Below are 18,506 nucleotides of genomic sequence, written 5' to 3'. Positions count from 1 at the left end.
CCCATTATTATGTTAATGGAGTTTTTTCGAGCCTCTATTCAACAGTGGTACTACAAGAAAAGAAACCATGCAGGTATTATTTCTTTAAATTCCTAACTTATCATATTTAATATATTTTACTAAGTATTATTTATTTAAATTTACAGGAACATTGAAACGTCATGTTACACCATGGACTAAAAAAATATAACGAAACGTGTAGTTGTATGAAATGGCAAACATCTGGTTATCCGTGTGGTCTTCATCTAAACCAAGATGATTCAAGCGCATACGCTATTGATTGCTACACTACAGAAGTATATCGACAGACTTATGCCGAGATTGTCTACCCTATTCCACATCCTTCTGAGTAGGACATACCAGATGACTTACAAACAATTTTGCCACCAGTCATAGACAGTAGGTTACCTTTCCGACCAAAAAATTACGATCGTATACCGTCTAAGGGTGAAGAGAAGAAGATATCAACATGTAGTCGGTGCAAGGGAAATGGTCATACAAGGTTGACCTGTGGATCACCAGTGTCATCACAATCATCTTTTCCTCTACCAAAATATGGATCCTCATCAAAATCCAAAGCTCATAGGTGCCAAGAAAAAGGAAATCAAAATCGCAATCACAACCGGCTTCACCTTTTGGGACTTATTAACTTAGGGGATTTTTAAATGCAAACATTGTATTATGTGTGAATGCATACATTTTCAGTTAGACATGCATTAGTAACTTGAGTTTGAACATTGATATGATATGTTCAATTGTTATCACTTATCAGATTGTTGTATGTTATCCTTTTGAAGGTGTTTTCCTTGAATTCGCAACGTGAAAGTCAAATTCACATTGCGATTGTTGCGGAAGTCAAATTTGCAACACGAAAGTCAAATTCGCGTGAATTTAACTATCGCAACAATCGCAATGCGAATTTGACTTTCGTGTTGCGAATTTGACTATCGTGAATTTGACTTTCGCGTTGCGAATTTGATTTTCGCGTTACGAAAGTGTACCTTCAACAGGTCTTTTTTGCCTTCAACATAATGCAGATTGGAAATTAAACAACAAATCAATTAAACAACATTGTAAATGAGTTGCTATATATATGTAAAACATTTGTTCACAGTATATCCAAATGCTCCTAACAATAGGGAGCTTACATCCAAATACATCAATTTGTTCACGCAACTCACTTCAGGATTAACCTGCAGAAACGTTATGGCCATGAGATTTTCTACACATCTAAAACCAACAAACAACAAATTATTGAATTCTAGGTACTTAACCAAACATTTTCAAACCAACAAAGAATATATATGTTAACAACACTTGCTCTAACTTACCAATAACAAATGGTTATTTATGCACACTTTCAACACGCGGATGCATGTAGGCAACGTCTCGAATATATCGATCTAGCCATAAAATACTGAAACCACAACCCTACTGCACCTCTATCTCTATCTGTGGGAGGTAGAAACTGTTTACCTCCTGTCGTCAAATGTTCCAAGCAGATGCATACAAGAGGACCACAATCCCATCTAGCTCCCGTCATTTGTTGTGGCGCCGTCTCGTCTCTAATAATTGTAACTTTGAACTTTTTTGGCTTCTTGTTTCCAGAATTAGTCCAATAATCAATCGCATCCAAGTATTTAGCCAAATGAGCGCTCCATCCCTTACAAATAATATCTCTCAAATCAGACAATGGTATGTAATTCAACATGATGTCATATACTATCGTCTTCAGGGATGGGAGCTGAAGCTCGACGAGAAGCCAATGACGACGTTCCGCAACAGGGATAAACACCTGCAATCATAAATAATAATTCAAGTGCACACATCAAATAAAATTTATGAACACCTTTAAAATATTCAAAAATAAATACTAACCTTATCGACCTCCCACCACGCAGGATAAATGATAGCTTTTCCATTACCCAACGCATATGAAGCGTCTCTCTGATCCTTCAAGTAAGCTACTTGAAAAGACGAAGGCATAATAGTCCATCGCGTATTTTTTATTTTCTTTAATTTCTTTATAATCAGAAGACGTGACACCCATGCATCAATATGTTGTTTTATAAAAAAATACATATATTAGTAAATTTAATAAATTTTTTATAAAAAATAATCAAAATGCAATATAAGAAGAATATAAGACTACCCCCATTCGAAATAGTCATTCTCTTCAACCCCTAATAAAACACCCCACCAAGACCGATCAAGAATCAAATGCATACTATCGTCGATTTTGCATATGTCAGCGTAACACCCCTGGCTCCACTCATGTAGATAAAAATCAACCGCGGTCTTAGCCCAAATGGTATTATCCATAATTGTGTCTGGTAGTGTTCTCCTCTCCTACTGAGGAATGGTACTGGCTGGTAACTCATACGAAAACCAAATCTCATCCATCATACCGGGCACGTGAGGGGGTTTATCAATATGTCGACATAGTATGCCATGTGAATCGGGCTCTTGAACGGTGGGAGGGATCTCTTGAACGGTGGGAGGGGCCTCTTGAATGATAAGAGAGGCCTCTTGAACGATGACAGGTGAATCGAGCTTTTTCTTACGGATTCTTAGAACTATTGGGGTGAAAGGAGACGTAATGACACGTGCACGATGTCTGATGCGTGAACCCCGTCGTGCAAGAAAAGCCCAACGTAAAGCATATACCTTATCAAGTCGCTAAAAATAAATTAATACATAAATCAGTAAATAAATAAATAAATAAATAATACCGAAAAAAGGTTATTTGCATTTTTAGTGTAGTATTAAACAAACTTACCTCATTGCATAGAGTATGAACCTCATTCTGCAACGATGAAACAATATCACGTAGAGTGGCTACCTAATCACGTAAAGTAGATACCTCACCACATAAAGCACCATTGTCATCGCGTAAAACATCTACCTTACCACGTAAAGACCGTACCTCATCACGCCATGCACCATTGGCGTCATGTAAAGTATCGACCTCATAACGCAAAGCACTGACCTCATCACGTAACTCCCCTAACTCATCCCATGGAGGTGGAGAACGGGGAGATAAATGTCATGGCATCTTTGACGGTCGCCTATCATGAGGTGATGGTGGAGAAGAGGCTCAATGATGTGATGGAATAGGTGATGACTCTCGGTGTCGAGGTGTATAATCGGCTCGATCAGGTGATGGTTCTCGGTGTCGAGCTGTAGAATCGGCTCAATCAGGTGATGGCTCTCGAAGTGGGAGGTGCTCATCATCTGTCCCATCAAAAAAACACTTTCTATCTTGCCACCAATCAGTGGCAAGCTCAGCCTCTATAATGGATAGTTTGCCTCCTAACAATATAAAAGCTCAAACAAAGTCAAACGTCTATTAGTAATAACTTGTTTATATATGGTAGTATTTGCTTTAACTTACAACATTCATCGTCGTATATGGTAGTAAATCTTCCCAATCCAACAGCCAGATCCTCCTCCAGGTAATAGCCCTAGGAATATCATTTGATTTTTTGATTGCATATGTCTGCATGATGGGAAAAGCCTCAAATATCCAAATCTACAGGCAATATAATACACAAATATTAATTTTAGTAATTGTTAAATTTAATTATAATTTTGGAAACATTATATAGAAATTCTTACCTTAAAGGCCTAAATAAAGCCTACCAAAGTGTATTTGGAACCATCGCCACGCAAACTACGATGGTCCTCAAAGGCAGACGACAACTTTTTCCAGGTAGCTTTCCATAGATATGAACCCCACGGAAACATGTTCCATGCATTTAGGTCCTCTACCAATAATATTAGGTCCTCAGAAATAGGTTGTCTGGCCTCTTTGCCTAAAAGTCGGCATTCAAAAGTAATAAAAGGCATACTCGGACAACATCAAGGTCATCCATCCGAGTAAAACCATCTTTAAGAAGTAATCTTTTCAAGTCATCGACGTGTAAACTGGGCTTCGCCTTTTCCAGCTCAGGAAAAACCCGAGATAACCATGATGGGCGGGCGATATGACTACTGTACCGACCTACTTCATCGTGTCCGAAACGTAGACCAGTGATTAAGCAAAACTCCTCCTGCCCAAAACAAGTATATGCCAGAGGAAAATGAAACCATATCTCTTCATCACCACATTGTATCCTCTCGGGTAGATCGTTAGTCATGGTTTGAAGAAACAAATGGGTCAACATAGCATCTCCACCTGGATGTTGTACTTTCAGCCATGGCCCGAAGCAAGTATCCTCAAACAATTTTCTTTGTACAGGTGTAAGTGTTGACACAATTGTAGTGGCTAGGCTTAATTTATTCCTTAAGGTCAATGAAGCCGAAAAAAATTTATACAAAAACAATAAACATACCAAGTTAGATATACCAAAAACTACAAATTATACACTATAAACAGACATGATATTAAACAGTGAAAACAAAGCCAAATATGTTTCAAACTAGCACGGTATTCACCCAAGTCATTATTCTATCACAGTTCACAAAATGCATCAGATAACATTCCAGAAGTAAGCACTTATATAAACATTTAAAAGGACAACATATAGGTTTAGTGCAGGTTCAAGGACAACATAAAGAGTAGTAGTTTATTCTTGAAACTTAAATTCGCAACACTGTGAAGTTAGTATTTGTCTTTGCTTTTTTGGTTGAAGTAATGCAATTCATTCAAGTTTCAATTTGCAGAAGAAGAGTAGTTTCTGAAACTTAAAATCGCAACGCGAAAATGAAAATGGCAACGCAAAAATGAAAATCGCAACGCGAAACTAAAATCGCGTTGCGATTTTCGTGTTGCGAATTTCATTTTCGTGTTGCGAATTTATGTTTCAAAAACTATTCTTATGCAAATTGAAACTTGAATGAATTGCATTACTTCAACCAAAAGACAAAACAAAGACAAATATTAACTTCACAGGGTTAAAGACTAATCAGTTTAGAAGTATTGACAGCAACCGAATGAATTTGTTAAGCAATCTAAGTGAAATTGTTAATCTATATATTGAAATTACCAGTAAATTTATCATCAATTTAAATAAGAAAAATCTAATAATAATACAAAAATTTCAAAATAAAAATAATTAAAAAAACTAACCCTCGGTGATTGATTTTCCATTTGTGGCCGTGAATGGTTGTGAGGGTGTCTCTGAGAGATGGAGATAGAGGGGGGTCGCCAGATATGGGGACGGATTTCGCCGGATATGGGGACGGATTTTGCCTTAGAGAGTGAGAGATGGAGATAGGACTAAGTTGTGATTTAAGGTTTTAGGTTATGAGTTACGATTATACTGTTTACATTTGTGTTGCGAAATTAATATTATGTTTCGAATTCGAAAATAAAATCCGCGTTGCGAAAATAAACGCGCTTTGCGAATTTGACTTCTGTGTTGCGAATTGTAAATTTGCGTTGCGATTTACAATTCGCGTTGCGATTTACATATTCGCGTTGCGAAAAAGATATTCGAGTTGCGGAAAAGAAATTCGAGTTGCGAATTTCAAAACTGAGTTACGAAATTGGAGTTCGCGTTGTGAATTTGTTGGTCATTTTCACAAATCCAAAAAATGTTGGTTAAAATCGTATATTATAAGGCATTTTCGGTCACTGAGGCTATTTTCTCTAAATAAAATGGTATAAGAAAGGAAAACCTGTTAAACTTCCATTGCATCATCATGGACGTCAATAGTTTCTGTTTGCATGGGACATGCAAGACCATTACTGTTATCATTATGAGCATTATCAACTTGCATAGGGTTGTTGAACATGGTTCAATTTATGTCCAGCAGATCTGTATGGATTTTTGCTGGACTTGTAGAGGCGATAAGTGTTGAAAGTCATGCTTTCACATGACATTTGTCAAACAAGGAGCATTTGTCAAACAAGGAGGCACCGAAATGGTGAATTCAAAAGGGGCTGATTTTGTTGATTTTTTGTAATGGGATAATCGCAAATTTTAGTCCCTATATTTTAGGGTATTTACAAGATTAGTCCTTAAGCTTCAACTATAAATACCCTAACTCATTTAGCTTCAAAATCATCTCCAAATCATTCTAGCTCTTTCTCAAGTGTTTTTATTAAAAGATTTGTAACAGTCTGGAGACGTAGGCATAATTGGCTGAACTCCGTTATCAATTTTGGGTATTATTTTTTTTGCTTTTATTTCGCATTCACTAATCTAGTTATAGGAAAATTACTCGTTTTATTTCCCAACAACTGATATCAGAGCTTTTGGTTGTGAATTTTGTCAATTTTTCTGTGAGGTTACTATTTACATGAATAGTGAATTTCATGAATAGTGAAATTTGGTCGGCGATACGAGTTTGTCGACAGAAGTGTTCTAATACACGGTGGTTCACAGAAATTGTCAGAAACGATCCAAACGAAGCCAAATTCGAGTGGGAGTGATGGCTTTGAGAAACGAAGTTGATGAGCTCAAGAGAGAGCTGCTCATATGCAAGGGAGCAATGAGTGAATGTGATGCGCTCAAGACCTTCTTGGAAGGACTTAGATTAGGGGCGATGCTCGGGGGAGAGCAAAGTGATGCCTAAAGACTTTCGGAGGCCATAGTTGTAGCCGAAAAGCTGGTCGAGCTTGCAGGTGTCAAGCCAAGTTACGATGTGTCGTCCATGCCCATGCCCATAGATAGTGGCAACAGTGGTGGAGACCGAGAAAAGGTACAACAAGGAGATGGTAGAGAAAGTTCTTCGAATGGACAATGTGAGCCATTGACTGTTCGTAGCCAAAGAAAGCCATCGTGAAAGAATGGCAAGTCTAAGTCCGGTGCGAAAAAGAAGGTGAGCAAAGAAAAGTTAAAGTGCTACTTCTGTGATGGTCCTTAATTGATTAGAGGATGTCCCGAGAAGCGCCGTCTTGCAACCATCATGAGAATGATGGGAAAAGGAAAAGTAGCGAGAATTGGCGCGGTTGCAAGTGTTAAAGCTGCCAAGCCAGGAAAAAGACTTGGTTCGAATGAGGGGATCAATGCGGCCAAGCAAGGATCGAGACGAGGCAAGGCTGTTGATGTTGAGGCAGCCGAACCCAGAAGAAAGCCCGATGCGATTGCTAGTGTTCAAGAAATCAAGGCAGGGGCAAGACTTGATGAGGCTACATGTTCCAAAGTAGCCGAATCAAGGGGCAAGGATGGTGCGACTACAAGTTCACAAGTAGTCAATCTAGGATCGAGACGTGACAAGACTACGGATGTCAAAGCAGTCGAGCACAGGAAAGGACCCAGTATGATAACAAGAGATAAAACTGTCAAGCCGAGGGTGCAAAGTGAACAGGTTCGTTCACAATATGCCAGGATGGAGGCATAATCCAAGTTGATGTGTCTCAAGCATAAAGGAACACTTAAGGAGTATGTGAGCCGATTCAAAAGACTCATGCTCAAAGTCCCGAGTTTGACTAAAGAAGATGGGTTCTTCACCTTCATGATCGGATTGAAGCCATGGGCGAAGAAAGTGTTAGAGCGAAGGGAAGTCAAAGAATTGTCTAAAGCCTTGACAACTGCCGAGTCCATCAAAGAATTTGAAGTAAAGAAAAACAAGACTTCCAAAACAAAGCCGAAAGGCGAGGGTAGTGGCAAGCGAATCCATGATGAAGGCAAGTCGAAGGATGAGGAATGTTGTTCCTCAAGTGGCAAAGAAAGTCCACTCAATGATGAACCAGATGGTGAGTCTGGGGAAGAGGTGTGCAGTCTTGACACAAGTTCAAGTGTCAAAGATGCTAAGCCGAGGGTAAGAGTCGAGCAAACGAGGGAGCACAAACTTAAGATGCCAGAAGTGTTGCAAGACTACCCGAGGGGAGCCGAGTCATCCAATGTGATGGATGAGCCCAGGATCAAGTTGTCTAGATAAGAGGACGAACCTAAGATTGAGGGGGCGTTGAGAGTTGGCTCAATACGGTTCATTTCTGCCAAGGTGAGTAGAAGCCAAGTGCATGAGGAGTTAGCCATGTCCAAGGAGTTTGCCGAGCATGTTCCTGTAGAGAACATGACTTCAGAGATCATCATAAGAGAAAGGTTGTAGCAGGGGCTTACCGAAGATGTTCAAGTGAGGAACAATCCTTCAAATACTAATAGACAAGAGTCGAAGGGGCCCAAGACGTTGAGGGACAATGAAACCATGGAGACACCACCCATTTGCAAGGTGGGAAGTGAACTCCAACCTTCGTGTTAGAAGGAAGGAGGCAAGAAGGGGCATCGGACTTTTCCGTGAGAAAGTTTCGATGCATGGTGGCACAAAGAACTCCAATGATAAGGGTTCAATGCGAGGAGTGTCAGACTTCATGTAATAAGAAGGGCTGACGCAATTTTGAGTATGCTATGGTTTGTACCAGACCAGATATTGCTCAAGCAGTGGGAGCTGTTAGCAAGTACATGAATAATCCGGGCAAAGTACACTGGGAAGCAATCAAATGGATCCTTAGATATCTGTGGGGTACTACACACAAAGCACTTTGTTTCAATGGTGGAGATACAATATTGACATGCTATGTAGATGTTGACTTAGCCGGAAATGTTGACATCAGAATGAGCACTACATGGTAGTATATACTCTAGGAGATACTCTAGTGAGTTGGGTTTCTCAACTACAGAAGATAGTTGCTCTCTCCACACCTGAAGCAGAATATGCCGATGTTACGGAAGCCAGCAAGGAGATGGTTTGGCTCCAAAGTTTCTTGGAAGATTTAGGCAAGAAACAAGAAAACAATGTCTTGTATTGCGATAGTCAAAGTGCTATCCATCTAGCAAAGAATCCGTCTTTTCGTTCCAGGACGAAGCACATACAATTGCGATATCATTTTATACGGTCTCTTCTGTAAGATGGGATTTTGAAACTTGAAAAGATTAGTAGAGCTCAAAATTCGGCAGACATGTTAACAAAGACGGTGACTATGGACAAACTGAAGCTGTGTTCAGCTTCAGTTGGTATGCTAGAGTAACAAGACCAGAAATGCTGCTGCATTGATCAAGGTGTGAAGACAGATTAAAATCACTCTTCAAGTGGGAGATTGTTGAAAGTCATGCTTTCACATGGCATTTGTCAAACAAGGAGGCACCGCACATTGCATTTGTCAAACAAGGAGGCACCACACATTGCATTTGTCAAACAAGGAGGCACCGAAATGGTGAAGTCAAAAGGGGGTTGATTTTGTTGATTTTTTGTAATAGGATAATCGTAAATTTTAGTCCCTACATTTTAGGGTATTTACAAAATTAGTCCTTAAGCTTCAACTATAAATACACTAACTCATTTAGCTTCAAAATCATCTCCAAATATTCTAGCTCTCTCTCAAGTGTTTTTGTAAACACCTGTAAATTTTATCTCTTTAGTAAAAGATATGCAGCAGTCCGGAGACGTAGGAATAATTGGCTGAATTCCGTTATCAATTTTGGGTATTATTTTTCCGCTTTTATTTCACATTCTCACTAACCTGGTTATAGGGAAATTACTCGTTTTATTTCCCAACAATAAGGTCGATTGGAGTGGAGCTGGTGGCTATGATTGGATCATCATTTTCTTTTAGAACCAGGTCCGAGTGCATAGCCCTATCCAGGTTAGAGACACGAGGGGCAGCCTCACTTGACTGGCCAGAGGAGTGGGCAGTTTTACCAGCGATATTTGAGACTGTGAGAGGTTTACGGACATTCGAGACTCCTTTATCTTTGCTTTGCTTTGAAGTGGTCGGGACCTTAGTGGAACGATTAGCCGATTTATTTTTAACTCAAGACCCAGTAGTAGGGTTGGGGTGAGATTTTCCAACGTCAGGGATGGTCTCAGTGGGGTTATCCTCGTTATTATCAGCGATCAATTGAAATCTTGATCCAGTCTGCTCTTTAGTCACGTCTTTGGCAGGATTAGGTTTCTTAGAATTTCGTTTTTGTTTATGCTCAACAAGCATCCAAGGCCCATACAATTCTTCGAGGTGGCTGGAGACAAGCCAGAAGGCATCAATTCGGTGAAGTCCGTCTGATCATAATGTTTGGAAGATTGTGACTTCTCCGGACAGATGTCTTGTACGTGTCTATACCTTCCACGAGTAACAAATCATCCGGAGAGATTCATATTCCACAATCTGAACTCTACCATTAATGAGTAGTTTCGAGACTAGAGGGTTCTTGAGATCGATCATAACCAACATACACGTCCCCAACGCCCGAATTCGGTCTGGTAGTCTATTTTAATTACTGATCCAATACACTTTTTCGATCTCAATGATGAGGCTCCTCTTATACAGCTTGACTGGTAAACTCGGTAGCCGAATCCAAGCAATAATTTTGCTCAGAAAGGCTTGGGAAGTTGAAAATTCTGGCGACCACGGTTCGATGTTAAGATAGTGACCAAATATGATCCAAGGTCCATCTGAGAGAGCTTTTTGGTAGGCTACAGGGGAGTAGAAAAAAACTAGATAGTATTCGTTCTCGACATCCATGATACGAATGGGATTCAAGGGCTTCCACAGATCATGGATCTTTCTTTTTAGAGTGGTGTAACCGATTTGGCGGCCTAAGAGTTTGACCACCACCGTTTGTTCAAAGTTCTTGTTGGCCATTGCTTGGATTCTATCAGAGAAATTGATAGAGATCAGGCCATAAACTACACTTCGGAACACATCACCCTCAAAGACTTCGATGTATTCATCGTCAAAGGCGTTATTCATATCGGCCTCCACGTTTGGGTTAGCACCCATAAGTGTATCACGATCTGAGATCGTAGTAGGGATCTGTTTAACAGGATTAGGATAAGGAACCTCTTTAGGCACCTCGTGAGAGATATCACCGGCGCTGTCTGGCAGCTCTTCATCAAGACGGCGGACTTTCTTTGGCAGTCGATCGGTTGGGGTATTATCTGGCGTTTTTGGTAGGGTTTCTATATAATTTTGTTTGTTTTATTAATTTTGAAATTTTAAATTAATATTTAAAATTTTAAAATTAGTGCCGGCTTTAAGCACCCTGAGCGAATGTTCAGTGCCCTACTTTTTAATTTTATTATTAAGGGTCCTTAAATTTTTAATTTTATTATTAAATGTCTTTATATTTTTAATTTTATGAAATAGTCCTTTTTATTTTTGTAATTGAGGGATCATAATTTAATCATTTTTGTATGGTTTATTAATGTAATATTAATTAATTTTTCAAAATAATATAGTGTATTTTCTTTCTACAAGGCATATTTTTGAATTTTTGCTCAAGGTTTATAATTAAAATCCCAAATATTTTTTAATTTTATAAAATAGCCCCTAATTTTGTTACATCACTAACGAATGTTAACTACGAATGATCAATTTTTATAAATCAATAATATTAGTTATCGATTTGCTACTTTAAATTTCAGTAAAAAAACAAAAACTTACTCAAAGTCAAACATTAATGATCATGTAGTTTACACTTATATATATTATTTTGAACAAATTTTTAATTGTTATTAAGTTTCTTTATGTTTTTAATAATTTAAATTAACACAGAAAAGGAGGACGAGATAAAAATACATCCACATTTTAAAATTTAATAATTAACCCAAATCTTTAATATCGATTTAATTATTGATGTGGGTAATTTATGCATTTCTTCTTATTTATTAAATAATAAGATAAATTATATTACTAGTCATTGATTTTTTATCTTTAAATTTTAATAATCGATCATTAAAATTTAACCGTGGCAATTTAAACTACAATAAAAAAAATATAAAAATTAGCTTTTTCAATTTTCTTAAAATAAATGAATATATTCGTAATCATAAACTCAATATAAATTATAACATAAGTAATAATATTTTGATTTCCGCACACATAAAGATATCATACATGATTTATATATTATCACACTAAAAACACGAGAGATATGGTGCCACTAGGCCATGCTCGCACCATTTATTACTTGCAACTTAAGTAAAAGAAAACGAAACATGAATTTATTTTACTCGCAGACACACAACATAAACATCCCTTCTAATGCCCCACTGAAGATTTGTTTATATGGATTACCTCGACTCACTCCAGCTTCTTGTTTCTGGTCACAAAGCTGATGCTGTAGTAATTAGAACCGGTGAAAACGCCGCCTTTAACTTCAGATAAGACGGTGGTCCCATCAAAAAGAGTGTCCCTCTGCAGATAAGTGAAGGGGACATCGCACTTACCTTTTGTTCCCAGTACAGTAACTGTTGCCTCAGTCATTGGAGGCACAGTAACTTTGTGTACAGCTTGTACAACTGTAGTCACCGTGGTGGTGTTTCCCCACTCGACTCCTGATTGAAATTCACCGGATAGTTCAATTTTCCCCTCAAAGATGAGTGGAAGTTTGAACTCCATTGTGGATTTCACACCCAACTTCAGTGAAATATTAGTTTTCCAAGAACTAGTCCTGGTATCTGTATACGAGAGCGGCACTTCTAAAGTGGAGAACGTTCCGGGACTCAAGTTTCTAGAACTATTCTCATCTAAGTTGAGGATTGCTTCGTCGTAGACCCTGGCATTATTGAGATCGTATCGGACACCGTAGATTTCTCTCGTCGCGACAGCCTCTTCCACCGTTAGCTGGGCTTCTTTTGTAACGCTGGAGACTGCTGCATTAAGACAGTTTGTTTTGCCTTCGGTTGTGAGTCTTTTGCAGAAATAATTGTTGCCCAAGTTGATAAGACCTATGATTTGATCGGTAACTTTTACCGGGCGAAACAAAGTGTCGTTGTTGAGGCTTCTAGTATCTGCCCAGATCCAATTCGGGCTACGCCTCCAATAGTTGTTGTTAGAAATTTGCCTGATCTGGATGGTTCCATCACCGATTTCAAGAACCTCGCATGCCACGGTTGGATCACCGATATCCACCGTTATAAACTGCAAATAAGGGTGGCCTTCAATAGAACGAAGACCCAAGTACAGTCCGTTGTCTCCTTTGAGGGCCAGGTACCTAGGCAGGATCACCAACGAACTCCAATCAATAATCTTGAAGATATCAGCGCCTTGACCATCATAAGTCTTGTAGTTTGCCAACACAGAACGAGTGTATGTCTGATTGCTCCACTTCCATAAGCATAAATAGCATCCTGATTGGACATGCGTGAATCGGACCGTATTCTGGGCGGCGTTGACAAAAATAACCTTGAACAAAGTGCATGACTCCTTGGATTGGTCTGCCTCCTTCTTCTCGGCGGTGGCAGTAATCCAGTACTGGCTGCTGGTGCTTCCGGTGAGGGAAAGATTTTTGGTTCGTTCCCAATATTTGTTGTTCTGACAGCTTCTTACGTGCACCATGTCGTTTGTGGAGAACTCCACTTCAAACTTGGCATATGGGTTCTGGACACCATCTTCGAAGAACCTGAGATACCCATCAGTGTCTTTGCGATCACGGATATAGCTCATGTAATTAAGGTTGTCGAAGGATCGGACGACCATATACTGTGGGAATGCGATTTTCGGTCCCAATTCCATTTCTGAAATTAAAATTTGTGCTTCACTATTAGTGTTTGCTTCCCACGACTAACTTGACAAGCTATTTATACAGAAAATCAAGGTCAATAATGTCCATCGATGAAAGTAAAGTTTATTTCTAAGGTTGATTTTAGGGATTGAACTGACAACATCCAGATAGTAAGTTATTGGAGTTATACTCTCTCAAAAATTATTTCAACACTTAAATTGAATGGATTTAACTCAAATTTACGAACTTAATAAATAAATTATATTATAATTTTAAATTTTAAATTTTTTAAGTTAAGTTATTGATAATATTAATATTTATATATTTATTTTTTTTAAAAAATTATAATATATAAATAATATTATATTATAATTTAGTCGTTATGTTGCTTTGGTCGTGTTGAGTTGGACATTTTGTTAGTTTCACTTGTTTTGGTGTTATTATCAAGGTGTATTTCAGTGCTTATTTTTGTAGCTTGCTTCTTGGAAGCATTGATTTGCAACATTTTGGACACCGGCTTGTCACACCCTGAAATTATTGGAGTAATGTTAATATTTTAATTAGCGTAATTGAGGGACCAAACTGCTTTATTATGGAAATTTGAGTTCATTTCATAAGTTTTGAAACAGTTTAAGGGTTTGACCTAGATTTTACCAAAAACAGAGATAAAAATGGAATAAAAAGAATAATGTGTGGCTTGTAGGTTTAAAACAATGACCAACAGAAACCCAACATAAGCCTTTACCGTTTAGGCTAGGTCTATGTAGCTGACAAGAAATGGTGAAAATATTTGTTAAACTGTTCCAATTGAACTTTAAAATACCAATCTAATTTACCTTCACTCAGATTCACGTGTGACCCAGGAAAGCAAAATTTCAGAGAATTTTATCTACACCGCCTCTAACCACTGTCTCGCCGTTCAACTGCCTCTGCCCAGCGGTGTCCTACACTGTCACCACCACGAGCACCGACGTCGCCTCCCGATCAAATCTTGACCAACGGCCGTCTTTCGTAGCCCGTCATACATCAGAAAATAATAGAAAAACCGTTCGGTGTTCTCCATGGTTTACCAACATCGCCGTCAGCATGACCATCCTTGCCGGTGTGAGTGTGAACGCTAAGCCACCGCGATCAAAACCCTGTTGAGAGCTCACCGTGAACTATCACTTAACGCCGTAGTAGACCTTCAAGAGCTTCATCGGAAAACTCAAAACCCCGTCATTGTTTTAGTCAATTCCAACCAACACGATCGTCCGTTCGCCTCACCGCCCTCATCATCAAGTTCCCCGCAGTGTACCGACCGAAACCCAATCGGTTGAAATTGAACCCGTCACTGCCGTACGCACCGCCACGCGCCATACTTGGGGCTCATCTTCCAGCCTTATTTTTTTTTCTAGAAACTGATCTGATCAGACCGAATCAACCCAAATGAGTCTGAACTGAATGTGATCGAACATGCCAATCTGACTGAACCAGTAGAATGAAATTGTTGACCCTTAAATCGTTGACTTTAATCAGACTTTGACTTCAACCTTATTGACTTCAAAAAGTTAACTTTTTTTTTTTTTTGAAAAGTCATATTTTATATTTTTTTGACGTCCTAAGTTCGAATCCGAATTTAGTTTCATCAAATTCAAGCTTGGTAAGTTATTTTTAAGTGTTTTATCTTCTGATTCGATTCATTTATCCCAATTAAGTTTCGTTTAGGATATAATTTGTTTTGTCATATATCCGAGATATTTTGGTACTTCAAATTCAAGTTCAATAGCAATCGAATGGAGTTTGATTGATCGACTAACGAGGCTAAAAAATCGAGATAAAGCATTACTATTTATTGCATGCTTTACGAAACTTGTTGATAATTGGTAAATGCGTGAATGAGAACAATTGATCAATTATGCATAATTGATTATTTATGGACTCGAACTGAATACGGTATAAAGACAGTAAATTGAACAAGACTCGATTGACTAGTATAAGGAACTATAAAACTAATAAGGAATAATTTCGAGTTCAGTGATTAATTGGTAATTCGATTAGCCTAAGAATCCTTCAAATTATGAATTATTCTCATTTAAAGTCTTAATGTGGAAATGCTTGGATAGAAAATTACAAAAATACCATTTCGAAGTAAAATGGGCATGAATTATCCTTAAAAACGAAGATAACCCTAAAAAGTGATACTTGATCCGACAGAACTACTGTTTCACCTATTAAATACTCGATCTGTTTAGAAATTTATTGATAATCAATATTTACCTCTGAGATGGGAAAACATACTTAGAATTTTTGATTTCTTGAGCAAGCCACTAAAGATCAAATTACTGGAAATAGTTCATTCATTTTGATTGAACGAGATGACAATGATTGTGGGAACGACATGCGAGCTCATATTTTGATCCATTAGAATCTTTAAATCACCGATTAAGTTCTTGATATGTTTGGAAAACCCTGAAAACCAGTTTATACCTTTGGGATTTCAAAATACGTTGATCTCCTAATTTTTTGAATGATCATTTGAATACTAAATTACTGAATGTACGACACATCGGTGAAGTATTTGAAATGACTGGATTATCCTCAAGTTTTAAAATGACCAAAATGCCCTTGGACCCCTAAAATTATCAAAATACTCTCGCCCCCAAAATGAAAAAAATAACCTCGAGTACTTATATGACCTAAATACCCTTATGACCCAAATACCCTTATGATCAAAAAATAAGTGAATATCATTAAATAAAATTTTGAAACACCGATAAACCTAATTGTTGTACCACCTTTAAATGTTATGGAGCACGACCTAAGAACATCAGTTTTTCTTGATAATGTTGTAATACATAAATAAAATAAATACCACCAGAAATACTTGTTCATCTCCTTTAGATTCTTTCAATGATTATTTTGAAGTTGATCAGTTCAACTTATGCAGTCAAAATTAAGAAGTGAATATTCGTGAAGTATCTCGGACCGAATGAGTGATAAAAATCACATTTGAGGTTTGTTTAGTACGATTAAATTCGAAATCCTGATAATTTGATATAATTTTGGAACTTCAAATTCAAGTTCAATAGCAATCGAATGGAGTTTGATTGATCGACTGACGAGGCTAAAAAATCGAGATAAAGCATTACTATTTATTGCATGCTTTACGAAACTTGTTGATAATTGGTAAATGCGTGAATGAGAACAATTGATCAATTATGCATAATTGATTATTTATGGACTCGAACTGAATACGGTATAAAGACAGTAAATTGAACAAGACTCGATTGACTAGTATAAGGAACTATAAAACTAATAAGGAATAATTTCGAGTTCAGTGATTAATTGGTAATTCGATTAGCCTAAGAATCCTTCAAATTCTGAATTATTCTCATTTAAAGTCTTAATGTGGAAATGCTTGGATAGAAAATTACAAAAATACCATTTCGAAGTAAAATGGGCATGAATTATCCTTAAAAACGAAGATAACCCTAAAAAGTGATACTTGATCCGACAGAACTACTGTTTCACCTATTAAATACTCGATCTGTTTAGAAATTTATTGATAATCAATATTTACCTCTGAGATGGGAAAACATACTTAGAATTTTTGATTTCTTGAGCAAGCCACTAAAGATCAAATTACTGGAAATAGTTCATTCATTTTGATTGAACGAGATGACAATGATTGTGGGAACGACATGCGAGCTCATATTTTGATCCATTAGAATCTTTAAATCACCGATTAAGTTCTTGATATGTTTGGAAAACCCTGAAAACCAGTTTATACCTTTGGGATTTCAAAATACGTTAATCTCCTAATTTTTTGAATGATCATTTGAATACTAAATTACTGAATGTACGACACGTCGGTGAAGTATTTGAAATGACTGGATTATCCTCAAGTTTTAAAATGACCAAAATGCCCTTGGACCCCTAAAATTATCAAAATACTCTCGCCCCCAAAATGAAAAAAATAACCTCGAGTACTTATATGACCTAAATACCCTTATGACCCAAATACCCTTATGATCCAAAAATAAGTGAATATCATTAAATAAAATTTTGAAACACCGATAAACCTAATTGTTGTACCACCTTTAAATGTTATGGAGCACGACCTAAGAACATCAGTTTTTCTTGATAATGTTGTAATACATAAATAAAATAAATACCACCAGAAATACTTGTTCATCTCCTTTAGATTCTTTCAATGATTATTTTGAAGTTGATCAGTTCAACTTATGCAGTCAAAATTAAGAAGTGAATATTCGTGAAGTATCTCGGACCGAATGAGTGATAAAATCACATTTGAGGTTTGTTTAGTACGATTAAATTCGAAATCCTGATAATTTGATATAATTTTGGAACTTCAAATTCAAGTTCAATAGCAATCGAATGGAGTTTGATTGATCGACTGACGAGGCTAAAAAATCGAGATAAAGCATTACTATTTATTGCATGCTTTACGAAACTTGTTGATAATTGGTAAATGCGTGAATGAGAACAATTGATCAATTATGCATAATTGATTATTTATGGACTCGAACTGAATACGGTATAAAGACAGTAAATTGAACAAGACTCGATTGACTAGTATAAGGAACTATAAAACTAATAAGGAATAATTTCGAGTTCAGTGATTAATTGGTAATTCGATTAGCCTAAGAATCCTTCAAATTCTGAATTATTCTCATTTAAAGTCTTAATGTGGAAATGCTTGGATAGAAAATTACAAAAATACCATTTCGAAGTAAAATGGGCATGAATTATCCTTAAAAACGAAGATAACCCTAAAAAGTGATACTTGATCCGACAGAACTACTGTTTCACCTATTAAATACTCGATCTGTTTAGAAATTTATTGATAATCAATATTTACCTCTGAGATGGGAAAACATACTTAGAATTTTTGATTTCTTGAGCAAGCCACTAAAGATCAAATTACTGGAAATAGTTCATTCATTTTGATTGAACGAGATGACAATGATTGTGGGAACGACATGCGAGCTCATATTTTGATCCATTAGAATCTTTAAATCACCGATTAAGTTCTTGATATGTTTGGAAAACCCTGAAAACCAGTTTATACCTTTGGGATTTCAAAATACGTTAATCTCCTAATTTTTTGAA

The 18,506-nt window shown here is 37.2% G+C and overlaps 2 protein-coding genes across 2 annotated transcripts in view; one reads left to right on the top strand and one right to left on the bottom strand.

Annotated features, from left to right (window-relative positions):
- The window catches only part of LOC120115123, a 65,628-nt gene extending 52,201 nt beyond the window's left edge, over window positions 1-13,427 (bottom strand). Inside the window, exon 1 of the mRNA XM_039135884.1 lies at window positions 11,974-13,427. Within this exon, the coding sequence (XP_038991815.1) occupies window positions 11,974-13,402 (1,429 nt within the window). The 5' untranslated portion in view covers window positions 13,403-13,427. The remainder of the gene's footprint in view (window positions 1-11,973) is intronic.
- LOC120115122 overlaps window positions 1-18,506 on the top strand; it is a 99,203-nt gene that overhangs the window by 47,369 nt on the left and 33,328 nt on the right. The gene's annotated exons all lie outside the window — the stretch shown is intronic.

The sequence above is a fragment of the Hibiscus syriacus genome, unplaced genomic scaffold (genome assembly GCF_006381635.1).
Source record: "Hibiscus syriacus cultivar Baekdansim isolate YM2019G1 unplaced genomic scaffold, ASM638163v2 tig00110258_pilon, whole genome shotgun sequence".
NCBI classification, from domain to species: Eukaryota; Viridiplantae; Streptophyta; class Magnoliopsida; order Malvales; family Malvaceae; genus Hibiscus; species Hibiscus syriacus.
Note: the sequence above shows the minus strand (reverse complement) of the source record. Positions and strands in the feature narration are given on the sequence as shown.